Below are 22,267 nucleotides of genomic sequence, written 5' to 3'. Positions count from 1 at the left end.
TACAGAATGAAATGCTCATCAGAGTGTAACATGGCAGAACAAATTCACATCACTGGGTCTCAATGCAATCTGTTTCTACTGATGTTCTATTTCTTCCCTGTTTAGATGAAGCCTAATATTATTGATTTGAGTTATTAAATACTCATCATCACACAGCAGCAGAGTCCATAACCGTGTCTCCAATTCTTCTCATGCACGTGGCGTGCAGACTGAAATCTTAATGACTCTAATTCAAGCATCCTTCTAGTTAAATCTACGAGCTTGTATGAGTCCCATAGCACTCTATAGTCATGCAGGAGTGAGATATTCATTTATATTTATAAATCATGCTCAAAACAAGTTGCCCACATTAACTCAACTTGAAGTCTTTGCACTTTACTCTTATAATGCTAACAGTTGATTTGAAGTGTTATGTCGTGCATGTGATGGATTACCACGAAGCAAAACTCCTGAGTGCCCTCCACTAAGACCTAATATTGTGGACTTTGTCTTTTAGAGAAGCCCTGTTTTATGATTTCTATTATTTTAGTTTCTATTGGCCTTCTGGTGCATATTTCTAAATCAAGTGGTGTGTAATCAAAGTGACCTGGAGCCAGATTAGTCCAGGAGTCCTGGTTGGTTTGTGGGTGTGAGGAACACCGATGAAGCTACCATGTATAGTGGGCTGTGTGCTCTGTACTTAGGTAACAGGTTCATAATCATGCAAAGACAACGCGAAGAGGGGGTCATGAGTCGGGGTCCAGCAGTAAACTTCTGCTCTCAGCAGGTTCATCTGATTGCATGAGCTTTATACAGATGTTATGACAGAGAACATCTGTAAACTGGATATCTAAGAGAAATAGAGCAAAGGGGAAACCCTGCTGAAGTCTTTTATTTCATGAATGACATTTCATTCAGTCAACAAAGGTCACCTTCCCTCGGTTCCCTCATTATGATCACTATTTGGTGAAGCATCGCTCCTTCAGGACGTCGTAGCAGACCTCCACCACCTGAGGGCGCAGCAGTACAGGACATGTCAGGGAGAGAAGAGTTGAAGCAAAATCCTAACAGAAGAGGGTTGAGAGCAGATCATACCGACCTTGATGGAGGATTTCAGTGGAAGAACCCTTTAATGACCTAACATTCATAACTACAGACCTGATGGCTCCTTGCAAAACTAGACTCGTGATTCTTTGTAATGATCCACTTAATTCACTTTCTAAAGAGCCAAAAAGCTTTTTCACAGCAGACATGTTGAGTGCTCAATTTACACTGTATTTAACAACTATTTGATCAAAATTTATTTTTTACTTCTCTACATCGTCTTATTTTCCTGTTTTGTATCTCTATTAAATATTTAAAGGTGTATATATATATATATATATATATATCAACTTGGAAGTTTAATGAACAACTTGTGAAATGAAGTTAAAGCTACTTTAGTTTAGTTCAGCTTTAGTGTCAAGAGTGAAGAAATGTGAGACTCTTTTTCCTCTTGTGCTCAGTTTTCATCAGTGAAGCATGTTCAGGGTTGAATGTTGGATTCCACCGCATCACACAGTCACTAGACTGGACTCCTGTCCTGCTAACAGCCAAATCCACATCTGGATCAGTGGACAAAGATTTTAGCTCAACTGTTTTCTATGTTTTCATTCTCATCGTAGAGAGGACCGTGCGACTCATAAAAAGAAACATAACAACGCTCCATTATAACTTTACCCAAGTTAGTGAGAACAAGACTCCGGAGATTTGAACCCAAACGCAAAGCATGCTGGGTAGAGTGATAACAACCTTTCTGAACAACTTTGGTTTGATGAGTTCAGTGTTCAATGTTTCTCACTTTGTACGGAATCAAAAGGAGGCGTTTTATATGATGAATGATGTTCACTGCCGGTGAAGTCTGAGTTTGTTGCTACACCTGAAGTTTGTACTGTAAATGCTGATCATTTATATTTCATTTTTATGTTTTATAAGTTTGAACAACATGTGATCTTTATCTGTGTTAAAGAATAAGAGTTGGTCGTGCATTCCTCATTTAAACTAACAATAACAGACAGCTGCTGGCAAACTGCAAAAACAAATGAGAAAAGTGTCAAATGGTGTTAAAAACCCACAAATCCACTGAGATCTCAAATATGAAGGATGGTGGATGCTAATTGTGGACTCAAATGATCTGATCTGATGGCAGAGATTGATGAACTTTATTTAGCTTTGAGAAGAGCAGGAGTTGGTGGTGAACATGAAGGATGAGGAGGAGGAAGAAGAAGCATCTCTGATGCTCAGATCTTGTAGAAGGAATTCACCCGTTGGCTCTTGATCAGCTCCTGGTGGATCTGGAAGTCTGTGGAGTCCACCAGGGCCTGGAGAGAACCACCGAGAATATGTCTGGTATGAAGATATCACACAGCACAAAACCTCCATCACAAATATTTACATTCAGAAGAGAATCAGAGCTGCTGCACACCGCCGACAGAAAGATACAGTCGGCTTGCTTAAATTACAGCCAAGAGCGTCATGGAACCTACAGACAGAAGTCAGGGTTGTGTTCTGGTAGCAGGATGGACTCGCACAGATCCAGCATGAAAAACATCTGCAAGAAAAATGGCTGTGAGTTCAGATCTGTTTGGTTTTGGTTGCTTTTTTCTTATGCAAAATCTCAGGCAAAGAAGAAGAAGAGGGAAATGAACACAATTCTTTAGTCTGAAGAAGCCAAACGTCAGTAATGATATTACAAATACACAATCAGTTTTTTTTAAAGTCCTAATAAATTCCTTGAGTCCCTGGAGATCCGACACACTGAATACTGACTCTGTTTGGTAGTTGTTTTTGATCGATTCATATTTAGCCTTCATTTTAATATATGAGGTTTGAGGGGTTTGTGTTACATCACGTACTAACGTCAATATAAATATCAAACATATCTGACCGGTTTTATTAACCTTCTTTAATATTACGAACAGAATGGAAAATGTACTTTTTTGAATTCGGTAATACTGAAAATATTCACACATACATTTAAAGATGAATTTTAAAATATGATTAAAGACACAAAAACACCAAGAAGGACTGTTTGTACATGAACACCATGAATATGTTATTATAGGCAGTGGATTCTGTGATAGCAGCAAAATGATTTACTCAGTGGCGGGCCGTGCATTTTATACCTGGGCCTTCACTGTTGTCCTGCAGCTGAAATACCACCTTATAACCACATGATGGCGCCACGGTTATCAGTTTCTAAGGCTGTAACTATGTATGTATTACATGTACGTACTGTCCGGTACGAGACTTGCAATACGTTTGAACAGTACTAGAGCATCTGGAAAATGCAGAAGCTTATATTCAGGAAAACATAATGTTTTCTGCGCTCATGGAGGACAGTGGTTCTCAGCTGGTCTGGCTGTGGGACCCACCATCACTCCTTAATGACAAGTGGCGGCCCACAGAGATCGTCTTATGATTTTACTGTCACAACTTGAACGTTGTACGTACTGCTCTGCAGTGTCTTTCCTCGTCTCAGCCCCCTGTGTCATGTTGTGTGGTACATCGCCGGTGGGGCGACCGTGGCTCACTGGTATAAGAGGGTTGTCTGAGAACCGGAAGGTCAACGGTTCGATCCTCGACTGGGATGAGTCACGTGTCAAAGTGTACCTGAGCAATACACTGAACCCGCGGCTCCCCGGGCACCGATCAATGGCAGCTCACTGCTCCCTGTATACAGGGATGGGTCAAATGCAGAGACAAATTTCCCCCTTAAAGGGATCAAGATAGTATAAATTCTATTCTATCAGAACAAAGGCAGAGATAACCCATATGGTCCTGTTACCACTCTCCTAGTTTACAATAAGTCACATATATAGTTTTGTTAGTGAGTAAGGCACACAAACTAAATCACAGTAGAAATGTACTAGCAGAACCACATTTCCTATCACACATTGTGTCTGCATTTCATGGGAAAGGGAAGAAGACAGCATGGCAGACTTGGAACATTTGTGATGAAGTTTCTGAAACCATCACCAATCTCAGCCAGCATCCAACATCAATTTGTGACCTGGACCTGCAACAGTGAGGGAGATTTGTTGTCCTCATGTACGATAGATCAAGCGCAGTTACTGTGGATGAAGCAAGACTGGAAACAGTAACTCTGAATTCTTTAGGGCTTTTATTGTGAAAGGTAAGAACGCAATGAGTGGATCTGGTGTGCTTTGTCAATGTTAAAAAGAACACTGGAGTGTATGTTTTGAATGTGTCCGTTCAACACAACTTCATTGGTTGATGCCTTTATTTGGATTGCAAAAGCTAAAAAAAATCGACCTCGTTCCGCTCCCTTCTTCACTAGTTAATCACGTTCTGTGTAAAAAAACCTTTGACAAAAACCGTTAAACAAAAAGAAATACATTAAACACACAAATGAAACGCCCCTGTTGTGTAACGGCCTTAACACTCTCTCTGTGTGTTTTGCAGCCTTAAATCTTCATCACCTTAAAAGAAGGCATTAAGAATTTTCGTCATCAAACAACATGATTGTGTAAAAAACCAATATCCTGTCGTAAAAACAACAAAAACTTTCCGTACCATTCAAGCAGACTGAACCAGCATGATGTGTGCTTTTAATCCCCCTCACCAAATAAATAAAGTGCTTCTGTCAAAAGAAGAAGACTAACACGTACACTTTTTCCAAGAAAAATACCTTTTTATTTCATTATAAATCCACATACGTGTATCTATGAAAGCATAAAATCCCCATTTTGCATGTTGTTTTTTTCTCCTTATTGTGGTCATTTGTTTCATAATATTCAAAGTAAATCATGGGTATCAAACCATCGAAGACTGTAAGGTGTATGTCACATACAAACACAGACACTGGCAAACGGCAAAGGGGGGAGGGAGTGGACGGGACAGCGCAAGTTTTGCTGGCCATCTTTTAAAAACGCTTAATACATTTAACTCGAGCGCCAGCTTTCAGTGATAGGAAGTTCACCAGTGTTTCTTACAGGTACAGTTGCTTTCCAGTGTCAAACTGAAAATCAGGATTCACCATGAAATGTAGAGGCCTGGACGTCAGTGCTTTAAGTTTGGCTGTGAATGAATCCTCGCAGGAGTTCCTCGAGGCTCCGGTCTCAGGCTTTCTTTTTTAATACTCCAACACAGAGAGAACCAATCCACCATGGATGCAAACACAGATTATTTCAACATTATCTAAGTCATTCGCAGCCAGAAGAGTTCGATTGGTAATACTGGAGAGTATACTATTCAGTTGTTCATGAAAATAAGAGAGAGAGAGCGAGAGAGAGAAGGCGAAGACATACAATTAAAGTGCCAGAGAAGTTCACCGTTTCATTTGACAGTTGGTTGTTATTGATGCTTTGAGACAAGACGTTTGACGATGTGCTCGTATTTTCAATCCAAGGCCCAACATGGATTTTCTCTTTGACTGCCAAGAGATAATAGAGAGGTGTTCTTTTGGAAGTCTGTATATTCTCCCGGTTTTGTTATAATGCTGTCATAATACTGTAGTAATCCTTTGGCATATGACTGTATGCTGGGGAGAAGAGAGGAGCAGTGCCACCAAACCAAACCATCGACAAACCACAATCGAGGAGATCCTGGAAACAACGTCATAAAAGGGGTTTTCTGTAATCCAGTAATCCATTCAGTGTATTCCCAGAGCAGCATTGAGTGTTGGCATGGATTCTAACTGTCAAATGCAAAAGATCCACGCGACACCCTTAAGAGCCCTGTCAGATCATCGGATACTTCCTTCAAAAAAGAAGAAGGGATCCCCGACCATGTTCACTCCCGACTCCTCTGATCCAAGGTTTCAAGCTCCAGTTAAGTACCGATCATAAGCAGGGTTCAAAGCCCAGAGCCAGACCTGTATCCAACGCTGAGCAGACTCTTCTTCTGCCAACAGGAAGGCTGTTTCTCCTCCTCTGGCTGCCCGCTGGATGTTCATATCACATCACATCTGCTTCTGAGGTGGTGTCAGGGGTTGAGCATGTGTGTCTGGGTGGAATACCTGATCATCGGGGCTCATTAGAAGGATGTGACCATGCAACCCACAGGGGCAACCTGTAGGAGACGAGAGAGGGAGACAGGTACAGATCGATAGAGTGATTGATTGGCGACTGTGAGTAAAGGTGCATTAAGTGTGATTTTAGCGGTTTGTGGACTCATGTTGACTTTCTTCTGGCAGTAGTGGAGGAAGTATTCTGATTCATCGCAAAAAGAAAAAACTAAAATGATCCTGCTTTCAAAATATCACTTGAGCAAAAGTATGGTAGATTATAAACAACATTTAATTCGTAAAAGTGATCTAATATAGGGAAATGGCTCTCTTGAGCGTCATTATATATCTTATTATTATATAATTATTGAAGCATTAACATCCAATTTGAGATACTATTTTGCGTACTGTTGGGCTTCTGAGACGATGACACTTTGGGCTTACGCCCCTCAGGCCGTTCAGTATGCATGCTGTTGGGTACAGACAGTGCATTGTATTTTATAAACGGGCAGGTTTGGGAAATCTTCCTCAGCTGTGCATGTTCCTTTAGTATTGGCTTGTTGTTTTTCAACCTACGCGCCTGAGACATCCTCTCCCACCTTGTCCAGAGTCACATAAACACCCTGCAGTATCTGCACTGGTCTATAAAGTTGTTTTTCAGCAATGATGACTCAGTGACTGCTCGGCCAACTGCTGAGATTTCAGGCTTTAAAAGCCATTTCCTGCCTACACGTTGCTTTGTACAAACCCTTTTGTACTTGTGCTTGAAACGCAAACACACGGAATCCCAAAACCTTTTTTTTGTCTGTTTAATAAAGCAGATGGTAAAGCTGTGCTGTGGTGCATGGTGAGATACTACTAATAAACAGAAGGGCAGGAAAGTGAAGTACAACTCTAGTTTTGCCAGCAGGGGGCCCTCAAAACTCAGTCAATGCAAATGACAGTCAACTAATGGTAGGGAGGAGAACCATAGAACATCCTTTTATATTACAAGTCATCCTGGAAAAAGGGAAGTGCTTTAAAATGAACTCTCCATGTCAAGAATTGGCCGATAGTGGCTGGTTTCCCAGTGTGCAACTATTTGACAAGTGAGGATTGTGCATAATGGAGCCTTGATTATGGAGCCCGAGTAATTATAGACTTTAAGTATATCATGATAACTAATTCATAAATGTATCTATTTTAAAAAGCTGCAGGGCAGCAGCAAGAGCTCTGAGTGGTCAGCTGCCAGTCTGGCCAATCAGAGCTCATGCTGCTGTTAGTCGTTATGTCTTTAGATCAAAGAGAACGTGAAAGTAAAACTCAAATCTTTTATGAAGGAAATAAACGCCAAGTGAGATGGAATACAAATAAATGCAATTATGAATCATTTAAAGATAGAATCAGGAAATTATTAATTGGCAAATGTAACAATATCATTTGTACTTGATATTGAGTTCATGAATCAGCTAAGTGCAAACTGACTCAATGTATAATTGCTTTTTAACATTTAGCAATTATTCCATTGAAAACAAATGCTGTAAAGGTCTATAATCAAGATGGTACAATCAACACTCCCTTAAGTGGGCTATTTTATGAAGGAACATTTTCCCAAACCAGAAATTCATTCGAAATTAGAAATCTTCAGAGTCTCTTCAGAGAAAAGTTGCTACTTGAACCACCAAACATCATCAAGTTCTGTTGATCAACCAAGCATTGTTCATCAGACAATATCAAGTTCTAACATTTTTAAATATTAAGCATGGATATTGACAAGAAAGCCATATGTCCATCTGATGCAATGCTGCAGATACATGAGAGGAGGACATCTTGGGTTTGAGCATCTCTCAGTAAACATCCTGCTGAACTTCAAAGGTCAAATTAAGGTGAGCTTAATGAGGAACATTTATCACAATGATTTTGTAAATTTATGCTGAAAGTATTTTGGATAAAACAGTAGAAAGTATGTTCGTGCAGTTTAGTAAATGCAATAATAAATGAGCATCTGTTAGTATATTGAAACATTAATATAAAGTAAAGATCTGTTGTGTGTTTTGTTCAGCCGACTCCTGCAGCAGCTGATTTGATCTTCAGCAGTTTGTTTCAGTCGTCCGCACTGCAGCTGAGAGAGGAGCTTTGGCCTGTCGAGCGTCTCCACATACGAGGTGACGGAGAGGAGGGGGAGGAAGGGCGTGGCACAAGAGAAGATGAGGACGGAAACAAGAGGAAGGAGACGAGAGTATGGGGGACAGAGGAGCAGATGAAAAAAGACGAGGGGAGAGTAGAAGAGAAAAGGTCACGGTGAGGAAAGAGGAAGGGAGTTATAAAAGAAGAATGGACAAAAAGGGAAGAAGGGAAACAAAGAGGAGAGAAAAAGCAAAAGAAAGGAGGCAAAGGGGAGTAAGGGCGACCACAGACGGGAAAGAAAAGAAAGTAAGACGGGAGAACAACACAAGATACACAAGAAAAGGAGATAAGAGAGTGAGGAAAGGAGAAAAAGAGAGCGGACATGAGAAGTGAAATGAAGGGAGAAAAGGGTGATGAACGGAGGAGAAGGATGAAAAGAAGAAAGATTAACAAGAGACAAGGGGGAGAGGAGACAAGGGAGGAGGTAAAGAGAGGAGAGCAGAGACAAAAAAAAGATGATGGAGTGAGAGAGAAGAGGAGGAGAGGAAACAAGGTGAAGGCGAGGAGAGAGGAATAATGGAGAGAAAAGACAAAAGAGAGGCAAAAGGAGGAGAGAGGAGACGATGCAGTGAGAGGGAGGGAGTAAAAAGCAAAGGAACGAAAGGAGGGGAGTCGAAAAAGATAAGGAGAGAGTGACGAGGGAGTGAGGGAGAAGAAGAAAGGAGGAGTGGAGACTGCTTACATAATGGAAGAGAGCTTACATAATGGAGCGACAGCAATCTGCATACTGTGGGGGATCAGGCCATTATATAATGGCCCAATAAAGAGGAATAATGCTGTTTACTAAGGCAAGGCGATATTTACAGAGCACTTAGAGGCAGACACACTCCAGGCCGGCTAATGGCTGCTCGCTGCTGCTCTCTTCCTCATTCCCTCTCTCATCCTCATTCATCCTTTACCCTCCGTCCTTCTCCGTTAAAGACTGGGCGGCATGTTCCCACGCCTCCCTCCCTTTGAGATGCTCTGGTGTAAGCCTCTCCGCTGGAACAATGGGGGGGGGGGGGGGGGGGTTACCCTCTCTCACCTGTGTGTGTGTGTGTGTGTGGGTGTGTTTGATCTCTCACCTCTACTGCCTCCTCTCCCTCCAGCGCTGTGAAGCTGACTGTAAGGATCTGGAAAACACACATCACCAACAAAAAAGACAAATGTCAAGAGGAAGAGAGCATTCAGAGCTCAGAGAATCAGATACAGTTTAATGGTGTGTTTGCATGTTCACGTTTAAAAGAGCGCCGTCCTTCATGAAATTGAAGAAACTGACGGTGTCATAAATCAGAGTGGCGACATTTCTTAATCACAGATGGACAGTCAGGGGATTAAATCAGACTCCCCCATCCCAGTGGAAATGATGTCCTTGGATAGATAGACGGATAGATAGATGGATAGATATATTTAGAAAGCTCTAATATGCAGCTGAATACGTGGTTGTCATCATAAATATTGTGAGGTGTTTTTGTCAAGGAACCACCTTGTTTCACTTTGGATCAGCCTCATCACAGCACAGATGCCACCGAGGAGAGCAAAATATGTTCAGTATTTTAATATTCCTTTAAGTTATTGAGAAATAAACAAGACAAATCAACGGTCCACACTCATTTAGGTACTGAGTGAGCTGTAAATCTGGGCTTCAACTTTCTATTTGCAGACTTGTCCTCATCTTCTTCACATCCAATCTCCTCCCTCCGTCCCTCCTCCACCTCCCCCTCAGTTTTCATTTTCTCTCCATCTCTCTTTATCCCTCCATCTCTGCTCGTCAGTGTCTCGGGGCTCAGTGACTCATCTGTACTTCTCTCTCTGTTTGCTTGGCTGTTTCTCTGTCTCACTAACTAAATATGAGTCCATAATCCTCCCTTCTGTCTCTCTCTCCTTCACCAACTCCAAGCCCACAATCCGCCCGTCTGTCCCTCTCTCTCTGTCGCTCTACTTCCTTTCCACATACTCTCATCAGGTCTCTTTCAGATGGAGATTAAAACCAGTTTGACTTTGTTTTATTTTAGTCAAAGGCTTTATGAGAAGCCACTGGCAATGTTATTCTGTAAATTATATTCAAACGCCTCCCTGTGAGAATAGATATGGGGAAACAGAAGAGACAGAGTTCAAAATGTGCATTCACGAGATATATTTAGAGGGAGCAGCTGTGTAGAAAAGAGTGAATCTGAACTACTTTAAACCTTAAAGATACTTTATTCTGTCATCTTTTCACAAGTATGCTGTTGCAACTGGCTTTGAAAGTGAAAAAAGGAACATGTGCTGGATGTTGGAGGGCTACTTGGTGGTTCAGCGTGGACTGGGTTGGCTGGTGCTCCCACCGCAGATAAAACGGTTACACGGAACTTCATTTCTACTTTTAGCATCATGGCTGCAACGCATGACTCACACGTGGATACTGTATGCAACCCAACCTCAAGCATGTCCACAGGTTTGAAAAAACCTTTACAGATGATGAACTGTAACAACATAACTCGAATTCACACAAGGATGTGCAGCCGTTAAACCGGCACAAATAAGACTCCCGAATACTCTCGAAGCACCTCAAAGGGTGAAAGGCCACCCTAACTGCGCTGCCAAGCAAAGAGCCTCAATGCTCCTTTGCTATCTACATGTATCTAAATCAAGCTTCTTTCTATGCAAAAACTGTCTGATTCACAAAGATCAGGGCTGATAGCCACACGCAGTTACAGTGAAATTATTAGCATCTTCAGAGAGTTGGTGGGAACTGAAGCACATTTATACTGACAGACTGTGTCATTCAATCCCAAACAGTGTTTCTCTCCGTCACGTATAAAGTCCTGGCCCGACGTTTTGAGGAATGCCTCGTCGACATGTCCTTGTTTCATTTTTCTCTCTGCCATTGTTCTGCCTAGTGTGCTCTCTCGGCATTTCGTCTTTGCCTCGTGGATAATTGCAATCAACTGCAAACTTCATGTGTTTGCTCTGCAACATCACTAGCGCAGTATCTTTTGTGTGTCAGACGAGGCAGATAACGGTTGCAAATGACGAACAGCTCATGTTGCTATCAGCGACCGTAATCCATTCTTTGTGAACTCGCCGGTCAAAAAGCAAAAATGTAAAAACAATATTGATGAATATTTAAATTGCAGCATATTTAAAGGCAAGTACAGCGTGAAGTTCTCAGAGCAAGTTCACCTCCAGGTAAGGGAACATGAAAATGATAAAATGTTTGATTTAAACATTCATCCCAGTTTACAGACCCATTTCCTGCCAATGACTCAGTGTGGTTGTGAGCATTGATGGTATTTTTGAGTTACACATACTTCACAATAAATTGCTTTAGCTAATGTGGTTGTTTGTATGTTGTGGCTTGTTTATACCTGTTTGATCATCGGATGCTGGTGTTTGTTGGCTTGTTGATTTTAATGTGAATTTTCAGGCTGGTCTCATCCAGCATTCATAGTTATACTGATGAAAAAGAAAGCGCAGAGGAAGTATGAAGGCGCTAACGCACACACAGGGCGGGAGGGAGTGGAGTCAGATGGGGCCAACAAACAGCGACCTTTCAGATCCCCGTGTGACACGAGAAGTCAATGTTCATTTATTTGTCATGTAACTTGTTATTTCAACCCAAACAATGATGTTTACCGAAACCTAACAAAGTAGTTTTGTTGCCTGAACCTAACTAAGTTAATTCCAAAGAGAGAAGTTTATTTTGAAAAGACCATATGCATGTAAGGAGGGGAAATTAAAACGAGTTGATGAACTTCAGTAGAAAACGAGGAGTAACTTTTCTTAAGATATCATACGAACCGTTGTATGAGGATTTATTTGATTTCTTTGTATTTTTTTTGAATGAATCCGTTTTTCTTATAATCAATGTCTTGTTGGATCATTCTGGAGCACAGCTGTGTCTAATGCCAACATTCAGCTCATGTCACATGTTGGAAAGGGGCTCATGGGTGTACAATCGGATTAGACGCCGTAAACTGGGCTTGATAGCCGACTCACACTTACAATGACTGCTGGCTTTTTGAACTATGTAATGATGATACAATGATGATGTTAATTTGAGTAACACTGGGTGACCCATCACTTGGAGGCTTTTTTGTTTCATGGAAAGGGAGGTTCTGGACTAGAGGGTTGTTGTCAAGGCTGTTGCAGGCGGGGCCTTCTTGATTTCCTAAATGTATCTTTGGTGTAATGCTATTTTATCATGCTGTGATGAAGAGAGTGTTTAAACGTTAAATATAACATAACAACTATTGGGAACACCCACTTCTAAACCTTGAGACAACCTGATGAATGCTGGTTTCACAGCCACACATGTTGGTTTCCCAACATCTTCCAGTAGCAGACTGCAGGTGTGCACTGAGCAGCTCCCAGTGTGAGCGTGTGAATGCATGAATGTGAACGACTGCGTCCTTTACTTTCCCTGGATACACTGCATGGTGTGACCACCAGGTGTCACTGTGGCTCTGCGTGGGGCCGCAGCCTGCCGCCCTCAGTGGGAGCTCTGTGGCAGTCGCTAACCGTTAATTCACTGTGCCACGCGTCGGATAATAAAGAAACACTGAATGAGGCCCCGATGCCTCGTGGCTTCTCGGGTCGCTTCGTGATGCTATCAGCCTGTGTCTGCCTTTGTCTCTCTCTACCTTTCTCTGTGGTCCTCTGGGTGGGATGGTGGGATTGTATTGGAGGCAGCCAGGCGGTGTTGAATTAAGGAGTATATTTCTGTACCGTGTGTGGCCTGTGTTCATGTTTCTGTTGTTGGAAAATACGGCTTGAAGACATTATACATTACATTTCAAGTGTTTTTTACACGGACATGCCTCGTCTTAATGCCTGCATACTCGTATCTCTCTTTACCACAGTGCTCTAGTTCATTCCTGACAGCCTGTACCCATCGTGCTCCGTATAATAAGGCTGCTGGCCTTGCACACACTAATACTAAGCTATTCTTGGGTATCCTAGTTTACACTTATATCTGTACTTAACAAGGAAAAAGAGACGAAATGTTTTAATGCTGCTGCCTCTGATATTAATCTACTTCTTTGTGTTTATGATTTAGAGACAATTCTGAAAACAAAATCCACATAAATGTTTGTATCAAACTTTGAGCCGATCCATCAAGCAGATGAAATATTTCACTGGACAAAAGTTTGACCTGCTTGTGGCACGACATGAAAACCCAGAGGCTTCATCCTCTGGGGACCATGAACGTATCCCTTCATAATCAACCCAACAGGTGTTATATTAGGACATGTTTCAGTTTGGACTTGAAGGAATAGTTCACCCAAAAGTAATCTCAATTGTACATCGTACTCGACTCCCTGGGCTCTGTATGGTCCCAGGCAAAGGCATTAAAGAGGGTGGAGTGCCCAAAAAGTGCAAACATATCAGGGTAAAGAGACTGCAACAGAGGCCACATTTTACAACTAGTGTCTATAATGAGAATAGCTGTTCCACTTTAAAGAAACAGTGTTCAAGATTTAAGGGAGATTTCTTTATAACTATATAAAGAAAGAATTGTTGCGCTTTCGTTAGCATAGGATGAGCCCTTCTTAGCTATATAGGGGGCAGGTCTTCTTCATCGCCATGTACAGTAGCCCAGAATGGACAAAGCAAACACTGGCTGTAGCGAGAGCCTATTGTGTCGATTGTATAGAAGTCGATCAAAATCGCAGTCCATAAAAGCAATGTGTGGCAGGCAGACACGGGACCTTGGCTTGTGTCTTGACGAGTCGTAGAATTTATTCACCAACAAATAAACTGAAAACACTGCACTGCTACATTCACAGATACAACGCTGCCGATAACTACAAACTCACCGTCTCTCTCTCTCTCTCTCTCTCTCTCTCTCTCTCTCCCTCTCTCTCTCTCTCTCTCTCTCACGCACGCGTTTATTTCTTAACAGACCAAACCCCCTAACAGCAAGAGCACCGGGCTTTGAAGCTAATTTGACATAATGACCAAAAGGTGGAAGTTCAACTTCTGGGTCCGTCTCATGATGCAATGGGGCCGAAGAAGACTTTTCCCCAAAGACATTGAGAAAAAGACATCTGAACATCCGCCGACCATTTCTTTGTCAGTCAATATATTCACCAGTTCAAACAGTTGAATGCCATTTACATAATTAGATCGTAAAGGTTATTGGACTTCCTCTATTAAAGGAAACGGTAGTGCGCTTGCTCTACGGCACAGCAGGAAGATGTGTCATTTTATACCCGGAAGTTCAACTTTATTTGACTGAGAAACTTCTAAAGAATGAACCATGCCCTACTTCCAATGCTGTACCCAGTTCTCTTTACACACGTTCTAGCAACTGAACACAACGTGCACCTTTTCCCTCCTCCCACCTCTGCTGATATGTGTACTCCTTTATGTTGCTGGCCTCGGCTCACGGCCTGTCAGACACGAGTGGATCCATTAGTCCGTTAATCAATCAACATCATATGATGTCAACAACATTGTCATATATTACTAATACAATGCAAGCAATGACATCGCTCCGGACTGGCAAAATCAAAAGCTCTCTCCATAACGCATTCATTGGCCAGAAAACCTTTTCCGGGACTTCAAGATAAGATGGGATTGATTTTAATTTATCACAAAGGAAATTCTGGTGCCAGAGTTTGGTCAAAGATTAGAAGAAAAACTAAAAAAATGATGTAATAAAAATGTAAACATATATGTACAATAGTGTAATAGTAGTGATATGAGTTTTTATAAAAAATAAAAATCAACTAAAATAGAATAAGTTAATTACAACAACAAAAGATTAAAAACAAGAGTAAACATGAAGTCTATAAGAATACTTTAGCCTTTGTGAGTTTAATGTACAATTTATTGTGTTTTTGGGTGAACTTTACTCCTTTAAAGCGGACTGACATGCCATCCCTACTTTGAGTGTGTGTGTGTGTGTGTGTGTGTGTGTGTGTGTGTCTACTGGGAGAGGATACTGATGGCATTTTGAGGAGCGGTAAGTCAGGCTGATCAACAAACACTATATCAGTTCACATGGGTGGGAGAGAAAGCAGGCACGTTGAGATTGCCAAGGTTTGTGTGTGTGTGTGTGTGTGCGTGTGTGTGTGGGTGTGTGTGTGCGTGTGGTTGATATTAAACCCACAACAAATGGTCTAAGGGCCAGAGGGGGCTGCTGAGATTGCTTCCATCAGAAAAAAAGTGTACTTCTGCTTGTGTGTGTGTGTGTGTGTGCATACATCCATGACAAACTGTGTGTTTTCGATGGGAGGTGTTTTATTACAGGAAGGAAAGGTGGGACAATATGATGAGTAGATAAAAAGATCATGTAATATTCTAGAGGAGTCACGTGATAGTGGAGTAGTGGATGATGGATGGATGACTGGAGGAAAACAAATACAAAGGAGGAGATGAAGATAAAGAAATCGGAGTAAGAGTCAACTCTTAAATCTTCGAGTTTAATGAGAAAATCATGGCGGGTGGATAAAAGAGAAGAGGAGGAGACAAAGACTGGAGAGTCAAATAAGAAAGTGAGGAGGAGAGGAGAAAGTCTCTTCCACATGTTCCCGGTAAAGTACTGGGATAGCCTTTGAGGCACTGCTGGTGATTCTATTCACACTTCATTCAGGAAGATTTCCATCTGGCACCTTTTCACACATGCCATGCTAATGCAGGAATATATGTAGTTTATTACGACTACATTATATGATATATTCTTCTGGATATTGCATCCTAAAAAAAGTAAGAGTCAGATTATATTTGATATTTCAAAAGAGCAGATGTTTTTCTTTGAATGGAGCGAATGATAAATGAAAAATAATCTTCTCATACTGTGCAAATAACACCAAGTATGATTTAAGTTTTCATACAGTTTTTGTGTGTAAAATCGCTGCAGTGAACACGACTTTGTTTATTTCATTCATGCATGGGACAGAATGCTGTATTCAGACAAACTGAAGAGTGTTTGGGGATCAGCTCACCAGCAACAACCTCCATTTCTCTGTCAGAAGAAAATCCTTTTCTTGGTCATCGTGTTGTTCCTCCGTAAAAAGAACCACTGATCAGCATGACTCGTTATGTGTATACATTATCTGGATTATAATAAACTGAGCTGGCAACAAACACGGTGACGCAGCGGAGGAGCAGCTCGTCTTTCATCGATATTGCGACGCACAGAAAAGGAACCGGGCCGATGCAGAGCCTCATGATACAGAAAAGAGGTTTGGATGCACAGCCCGTCTGTGCCAGCTCACACAAGACCCGTGAACCACAGGCACAAATGAATGACTCATCCTGCCTGTTTAGTTAAACAGTGAAGGGAGCCGACACACCCCATCCATTGAGCGACACAGAATTCACAGAGATAACGAAAAGAGAAAAAGAAACGGCTCATACATTGTGTGAAAGGGGCAGAAAATCCTTCAGAGCGTTGATAGATACCTGCCAATATATTCATACACGCACGTCACAATTTCAGAGGGAAATTGGTGACGGAAATATCACGAGATAAAGAGAAAAGCCGTGGTGGAGGCTAACAGACAAACAAAAGGACCTTGAACTGAGATATGAAAGGAGAGGAGAAGAGAAGGAAGACAGCAAAACAAAACAACTCATTCAAATCCAACAAATGACTCGAGGAGACACCGAGAGGGAAACAACACTTGTTCGTATTGGGAAGAAGAGGCAAAAGGAAGTGATGGAGATAATGCCTTCGTCCATTGGTTCCGAGTAATAACCTCGTACGATTATTCCGACAGACTACTTCTCCATTTGAGTTTTGGTGGAACTGTGAATTCACTCACACTGTCAGTTACTTGAGAGGCTTCATTCCCAACGTTACTTCAACGGTTAGCTTAAACCATGTGGTGTAGTGTTATTATATATCAGAAGACATAAGGAGAAGCCAAGGTTGCCGCAATGTGCTAGATTTAAATCATAATCGGTGTGAGAACAAGCAACAAGCAACTCATTTAGTTATTATCTAAATTAAAGTTGGCTTGATATGGAAGCCCTGAGAAGCAATTCCAAATTTAAAAGTCTGATCTAAATTGTTCTCCTGTGTCTCCTGTGTTTATAACTTGAGGACAGGTCAAGAGTTTGGGCAGTTTAAAACAATCTTATTGAACAGGAACATTTTTTATAACATTTTTCTTACACAGATGGTAAGAAAACAGATGGAAAAAAAGTCGTGGCAAGTGTTTGTTGTTGTAATACGCATTTCAGCCACAAGAGGCTGAAGCGCACCACCACAGGACTGTCCAGGTGAGTTCTAACTCACATAGCTTGATGACACACAATATATGCACCTTGTGTTTGGAGTGCACGGATAGATTATAACTCACCTGGAAGAAAACATGAACAATTCTAGTCCTATTTAGAACAGCAGTGCACTTGAAAAATGGTAACAAAAACACACACCTGACAAAACCTTTTTTCCCACCTGTTCTTCCAACCTTCCCTCTTTTCATTAGCTTTGAATCAGTCATTTGGAAATAATGTTGTTACACACAGTATGATGATATTATCACAATATGATTGATTGTGTTGAATATTCACCTAGCCCTAGCAGTGAATGAGATAAAATATCTGCTCTTCTTGGAGCGTCGATGCAGTGATGATGTGATGATGATGCTGATGGGAAATCACACAGCAGCAGAAAGACGGCCTTGGATGAATTACTGATGAAGGCCTAACTTTAATTCACCTTCAAATTGGGGTTCAGTTTTTGAGGAATGGGTTTTGAATTGGCTAAAGATCTGATTCACGTCTGCAACGGTGGAAAAACGGTGTCTCATGAGTATTGTAGTGACAGATCAAACCAACAAAACAAAACTGAAAAACACAATGTCTCAGAACTTAAGTTGAAACAAGTGCAATTTGTGTCTGTAACATAAACCCATTAGACAGGAGCCGCCTGTGTCCACATGTTGAGGAACGCTGCGGATTAATACTTTTGGCACCAGCGGCTCCACTGGATTCAAAGTTCTATTAATGAACTAATACCTAGAGGTGAGTGACTGTTCATTAAAGCGTGTTTTTCTAACGGAAGAGTGTTCAGTTGGTGCTCAGCCGTGCAGGCTGAATGAACTTTGTCCGCATGGTTTGCTGCTCGCTGTCACTTCCTCTCTCAGCGCCCGTCTGTTTCAGGTTTCAAGTTCAAACAAACTTCAAATGAAACTCTCTTTCTCTCTCTCTCTGCCTCTCCTCCCCCGTCTTGCTGTCTGCACTGCTGTGTACCATATTTCACTGAATTAATTTGTTATGGCAGCAGCAGCAAAAAAAAAGAAGAAAAAAAAAAGGTGTCTGTGACCACGCCGGGGGCCCCACCAGCGGTCCGTACCGCGACACCTCACCCTGCAGGTGCTGGATATGCGGCTTTTGCATATCACTCGCGCTCCTCCCCGCCTCCATCACCTTGTACTTGCCCAACAGCAGCTACTCACCAATGAAAGGAGTCGCTCCTCGGCGTTAAGTGGAGTTTGGCTCCAGGTACCAGCAACAAAAAAAAAGAAAAAAAGAAAAAGAAAGGGGCGGGAGGTGGAGTATTGGTTTGGGCTCAGAGATTGGTGAGTTGTGGGTTTGATTGACAGTTTCTTGTGTGTTATTGGGAGATGGCATCATCGTCGTGGGTGGGATTTAAGTCTACTACAGTCGTCCCTCGAAGAGAAGCTCCTCCTATCCCCTCCGTTGACGATGACGGTTGGGAGTTTTTATTAGCACCTCCACCTAGGAGACAATGAGACGGAGGTCGATTATGAGGAGCAGAAGACAAAGACGAGTCACATATTTTCTTTTCCCCGTCCATTTGTCCTCCAGTTACCCTGCCCTGCAGAGGAGGACGACGGAGGCAGGACATTGGCTCCCCCTCCCCCCCCTCCGTTGGTCTGGGAGCAGACATTGGCGTGGCGCGCGACGGCTTTCTGCTTGTAATGGTTACTGTGGAGCTTGTACTTCATCAGGAGGATGAAGATGAAGACGAGGACAGAGGCGACAATGATTCCCCCGATGATGATGATCATGGTACCTCCCAGGAACTGAAGGAGAAGATCCAGAAAGACAGTTAGCCCAGTGTGTAGATCCCATGATGTGTCATCAGCACATTTTGCTTCATTGCATCTGACCTCGCTTTTCACTAAGATGGTTTATCAACATCATAACATCCAAAAATGAATACAAACCAAAACAAACACTTTTATTAAAAGCTTTAAAGATGGCTAATTACAGCCTGAACAAGAATCCTTCAAAGGGCTCAGAATTGATTTTAACATCTACGGTTCAATGAAAATTGCTCAAACTCCTTTTGATGAGGAAGATTGTGTGATGCAACCAAAAGCATTTTATTAATGTTTTTAAAGAATTGACGATAACTGGCAAATTTAACTTGCCGTCTATGAAATCACAACACCTCAAGATCCGCCATTTTGACTTGTCACATTAACTGCGGCTGAACTCTGGTTAACTACACAAATAGAGGGAAAATAAATAACTAATGCCATTTGGGAACTGAAAGGGAGAATTGTAACTTGATTTCCAAAATACTTTACGTGTTCCTATTGAAATCAGTACGAACATGTATAGCTGCTTCGCTGTCTCATGGAAATCGAGGATTTGGTTTGTATTTTCTGGAAACAAATGCAACATTGTTAATGACTGAAAAAAGACTAGATCAAATGAAACCTCAGTATATATTAATTTATTACTGGAAAGTTTATTTTCCATATAAGTAGAACTGCATACTTGCCTGTTATTTACAACCAAACATAAACTGTCTGCTGAACACTGTGTGAAAGACTCTTCAAGCTACAAATGAATTGGAATGACATCATCGAACACCGTCGTCATGATCAGACTAATTGGAGCTAATTACAAAGTGACTGGGATCTGTGAAATAAAGTGTTCATCCAAATGGGCTCCTTACGCTGTCAGACTGGCAGAGGTGTAACACACTAACCTGGTCTCGTATCGAGTGGCAGCGTCCGTACTCCGTCTCCGTGGAGAAGGACACGCAGCCCACCAGCTTGGTGCCCGTCAGGGCGGTGATGCCGTCATCGTAGACGGCCAGAACACACAGCTCGTAGTCCCGCGATGACGCCAGGTCACTCAGCAGGAAGTACTTGTGGTTGGCTGGGATCATCCTGAATGAGAGGAAGACAGAGACAAAGACATTTTGTTCTTTGATGTCCTGATTTCTAGGTCATAGAACAGGAGAAGGTTGTGGAGACAGCATTATTTGGTGCTTTGGTTTTGTTCATATCAGTTAGAGATACATTAAGAGTCACGCTCCAGACCTCTACTTCTTCTTTCAGATTGTTTCCTGTGGTTGGTTAGCTTTACATTCTCCCTCCTAATGAAGCAAAACTCTGTCTATGTACACCCAACACGTTCTCATTCCAACTCTTCACTTCAAGCCGCTTGGCCAGGACATACGCATCAAACTACGCAGGCTTTTTGCATCCAGCGATCCCACGAAATAAAATTGAATGTCAACCAGACCCCAAAAGCCCACATCAAACAAAAAAGGATCTTTCACCCAGGACGCCACTGTTTGTGCCACGTGTGAAATGAGAAGTCAACGTGATTTATTTGTCTCGTAACTTTAGTAACGCCACCTCCGTAGTTATTGTAACCTAAACAACAATCTTTTTCTAAACCGAAGTAGGTTTGTTGCCTAAACCTTACTTAGTCGTTGACAATTCTTAAAGCTAACTAAGTATTTCACGATCTTTTCCTAAACCTAACCAAATGGTTTTTTTGCCTGAAGTGATTCCCTGTGAACACGGAAGTTTATTTTGAAAAGACTGTATGTACGTAACTAGCGGAAAATTGACACGTGTTTCTGTATTTCTTAGGAAAACAGAAACACGGAGGAGTGACTTAGCAGTCAAGCCGTTGCATGATAACTTACTCCACTGTGACGCTCCACTATGGGCACACTTTTAAACGCGTGGTTAATGTGCATTTAAACAAAACTACTTGGTTCGGTTCAGGAAAACTTTGTGGTTTGGGTTAAAATAAGTATGTTTGTTTACGTTAGTTAAGTTATGTATGGTAATTAAATAAAAGAGCAACAGACACAAACTGTGGTCTCCTGGGTCAACGTCATGTGTTTGTTTGACCCATCCATCCACCCCATCCTCCTCACTATGTGGACTTTGTCACTCTTCCAACTACATCACCTGACTTCCTCCTTTGTTCTAAAATGTGTCTAAAATTGCCACAAATTGGTTTACATTGGAGTCCCGGTGCACCTCTTACAGACACTCAAGGGTGCCTTATGCATCGGTATCAGATGCTGACGGCCAGTGACAGAAACCAACGATGCTGGGACCAAGAGCGTGAAGGCATCGTCATCTTTAGGAGACAAAGGTGTATGTGGATGGATGGAGATAAAAGACATCCACATCCAGATGGACCTTATAGCTTAGATTATATGGTTGCATACACATGTTTCTTTGTAGAAGACCATTTCTGGGTGTCAGAGTTCATCACTCCCATTTGGACATCCACACCAAACCACAGGAGCACCCGCTGCAGAGGTCAGATTAACTGGTCAGAGCATTAATCTCATGAACGTTTTAATATTCTGTGCAGAAATTCCCTGAAAGTCCCATATTAATAGTACAGTAATTACAGGCATGGAGCTTAACCACAGGAGCAAAATTTGATTTGGTTCTTCACTCCGGCAATTATTATGAGCTGGTGGAGGACAGTGGAGACAGACGGTGAAGAGGTTTGCTGCTGTGCATTCAACCGGACAGAATGAAGGAACTGAATTCTGACACAAATGAACTTCTCTCTGTCTCCACGAACTGTTCAAGCTATTTTGTCCTTGTGCAATAAGTTTATGATTACCACAACTTGGGAAAAACCTATTCTATTGTTGTGCTGGATGGGTTATTCCGTCCGTTGTCAAAACTATCAGAAAATACCACAACTCTTCACTGTTACTTGCTGTCTCAGAGCCACGCTCGAACAATTCAGCCTCACAGAGAGAACCCTGCCAGCAGCAAACACTATTTGTGTTTTCTGCCAGCTTGTCCTAGATATAAATGCCGGAGTTATCTGTACGTCTTTTGACACGAGTCCAAGTAAAGTCCAAGGTCTTCAGAGGCGAGCTAGTTGCCAGAATAGAACGTAGTCAATAGAAAAAAATATGCCTTTCAACAGAGCAAAATACTCATG

At 41.9% G+C, this 22,267-nt stretch overlaps 1 protein-coding gene across 1 annotated transcript in view; it reads right to left on the bottom strand.

The window, feature by feature from the left end:
• Positions 1 to 5,919: 5,919 nt before the first annotated feature.
• LOC306779490 (leucine-rich repeat and fibronectin type III domain-containing protein 1-like protein) overlaps positions 5,920 to 22,267 on the bottom strand; it is a gene marked incomplete at its 5' end in the record, with an annotated part of 60,698 nt that continues 44,350 nt past the window's right edge. The window contains 5 exons of the mRNA XM_079271432.1: positions 5,920 to 6,051; positions 9,217 to 9,264; positions 18,529 to 18,811; positions 18,906 to 19,119; positions 20,037 to 20,220. Of these exons, the coding sequence (XP_079127558.1) occupies positions 18,687 to 18,811; positions 18,906 to 19,119; positions 20,037 to 20,220 (523 nt within the window). The 3' untranslated portion in view covers positions 5,920 to 6,051; positions 9,217 to 9,264; positions 18,529 to 18,686. The remainder of the gene's footprint in view (positions 6,052 to 9,216; positions 9,265 to 18,528; positions 18,812 to 18,905; positions 19,120 to 20,036; positions 20,221 to 22,267) is intronic.

The sequence above is a fragment of the Melanostigma gelatinosum genome (genome assembly GCF_949748355.1).
Source record: "Melanostigma gelatinosum genome assembly, chromosome: 7".
NCBI lineage: Eukaryota > Metazoa > Chordata > Actinopteri > Perciformes > Zoarcidae > Melanostigma > Melanostigma gelatinosum.
Note: the sequence above shows the minus strand (reverse complement) of the source record. Positions and strands in the feature narration are given on the sequence as shown.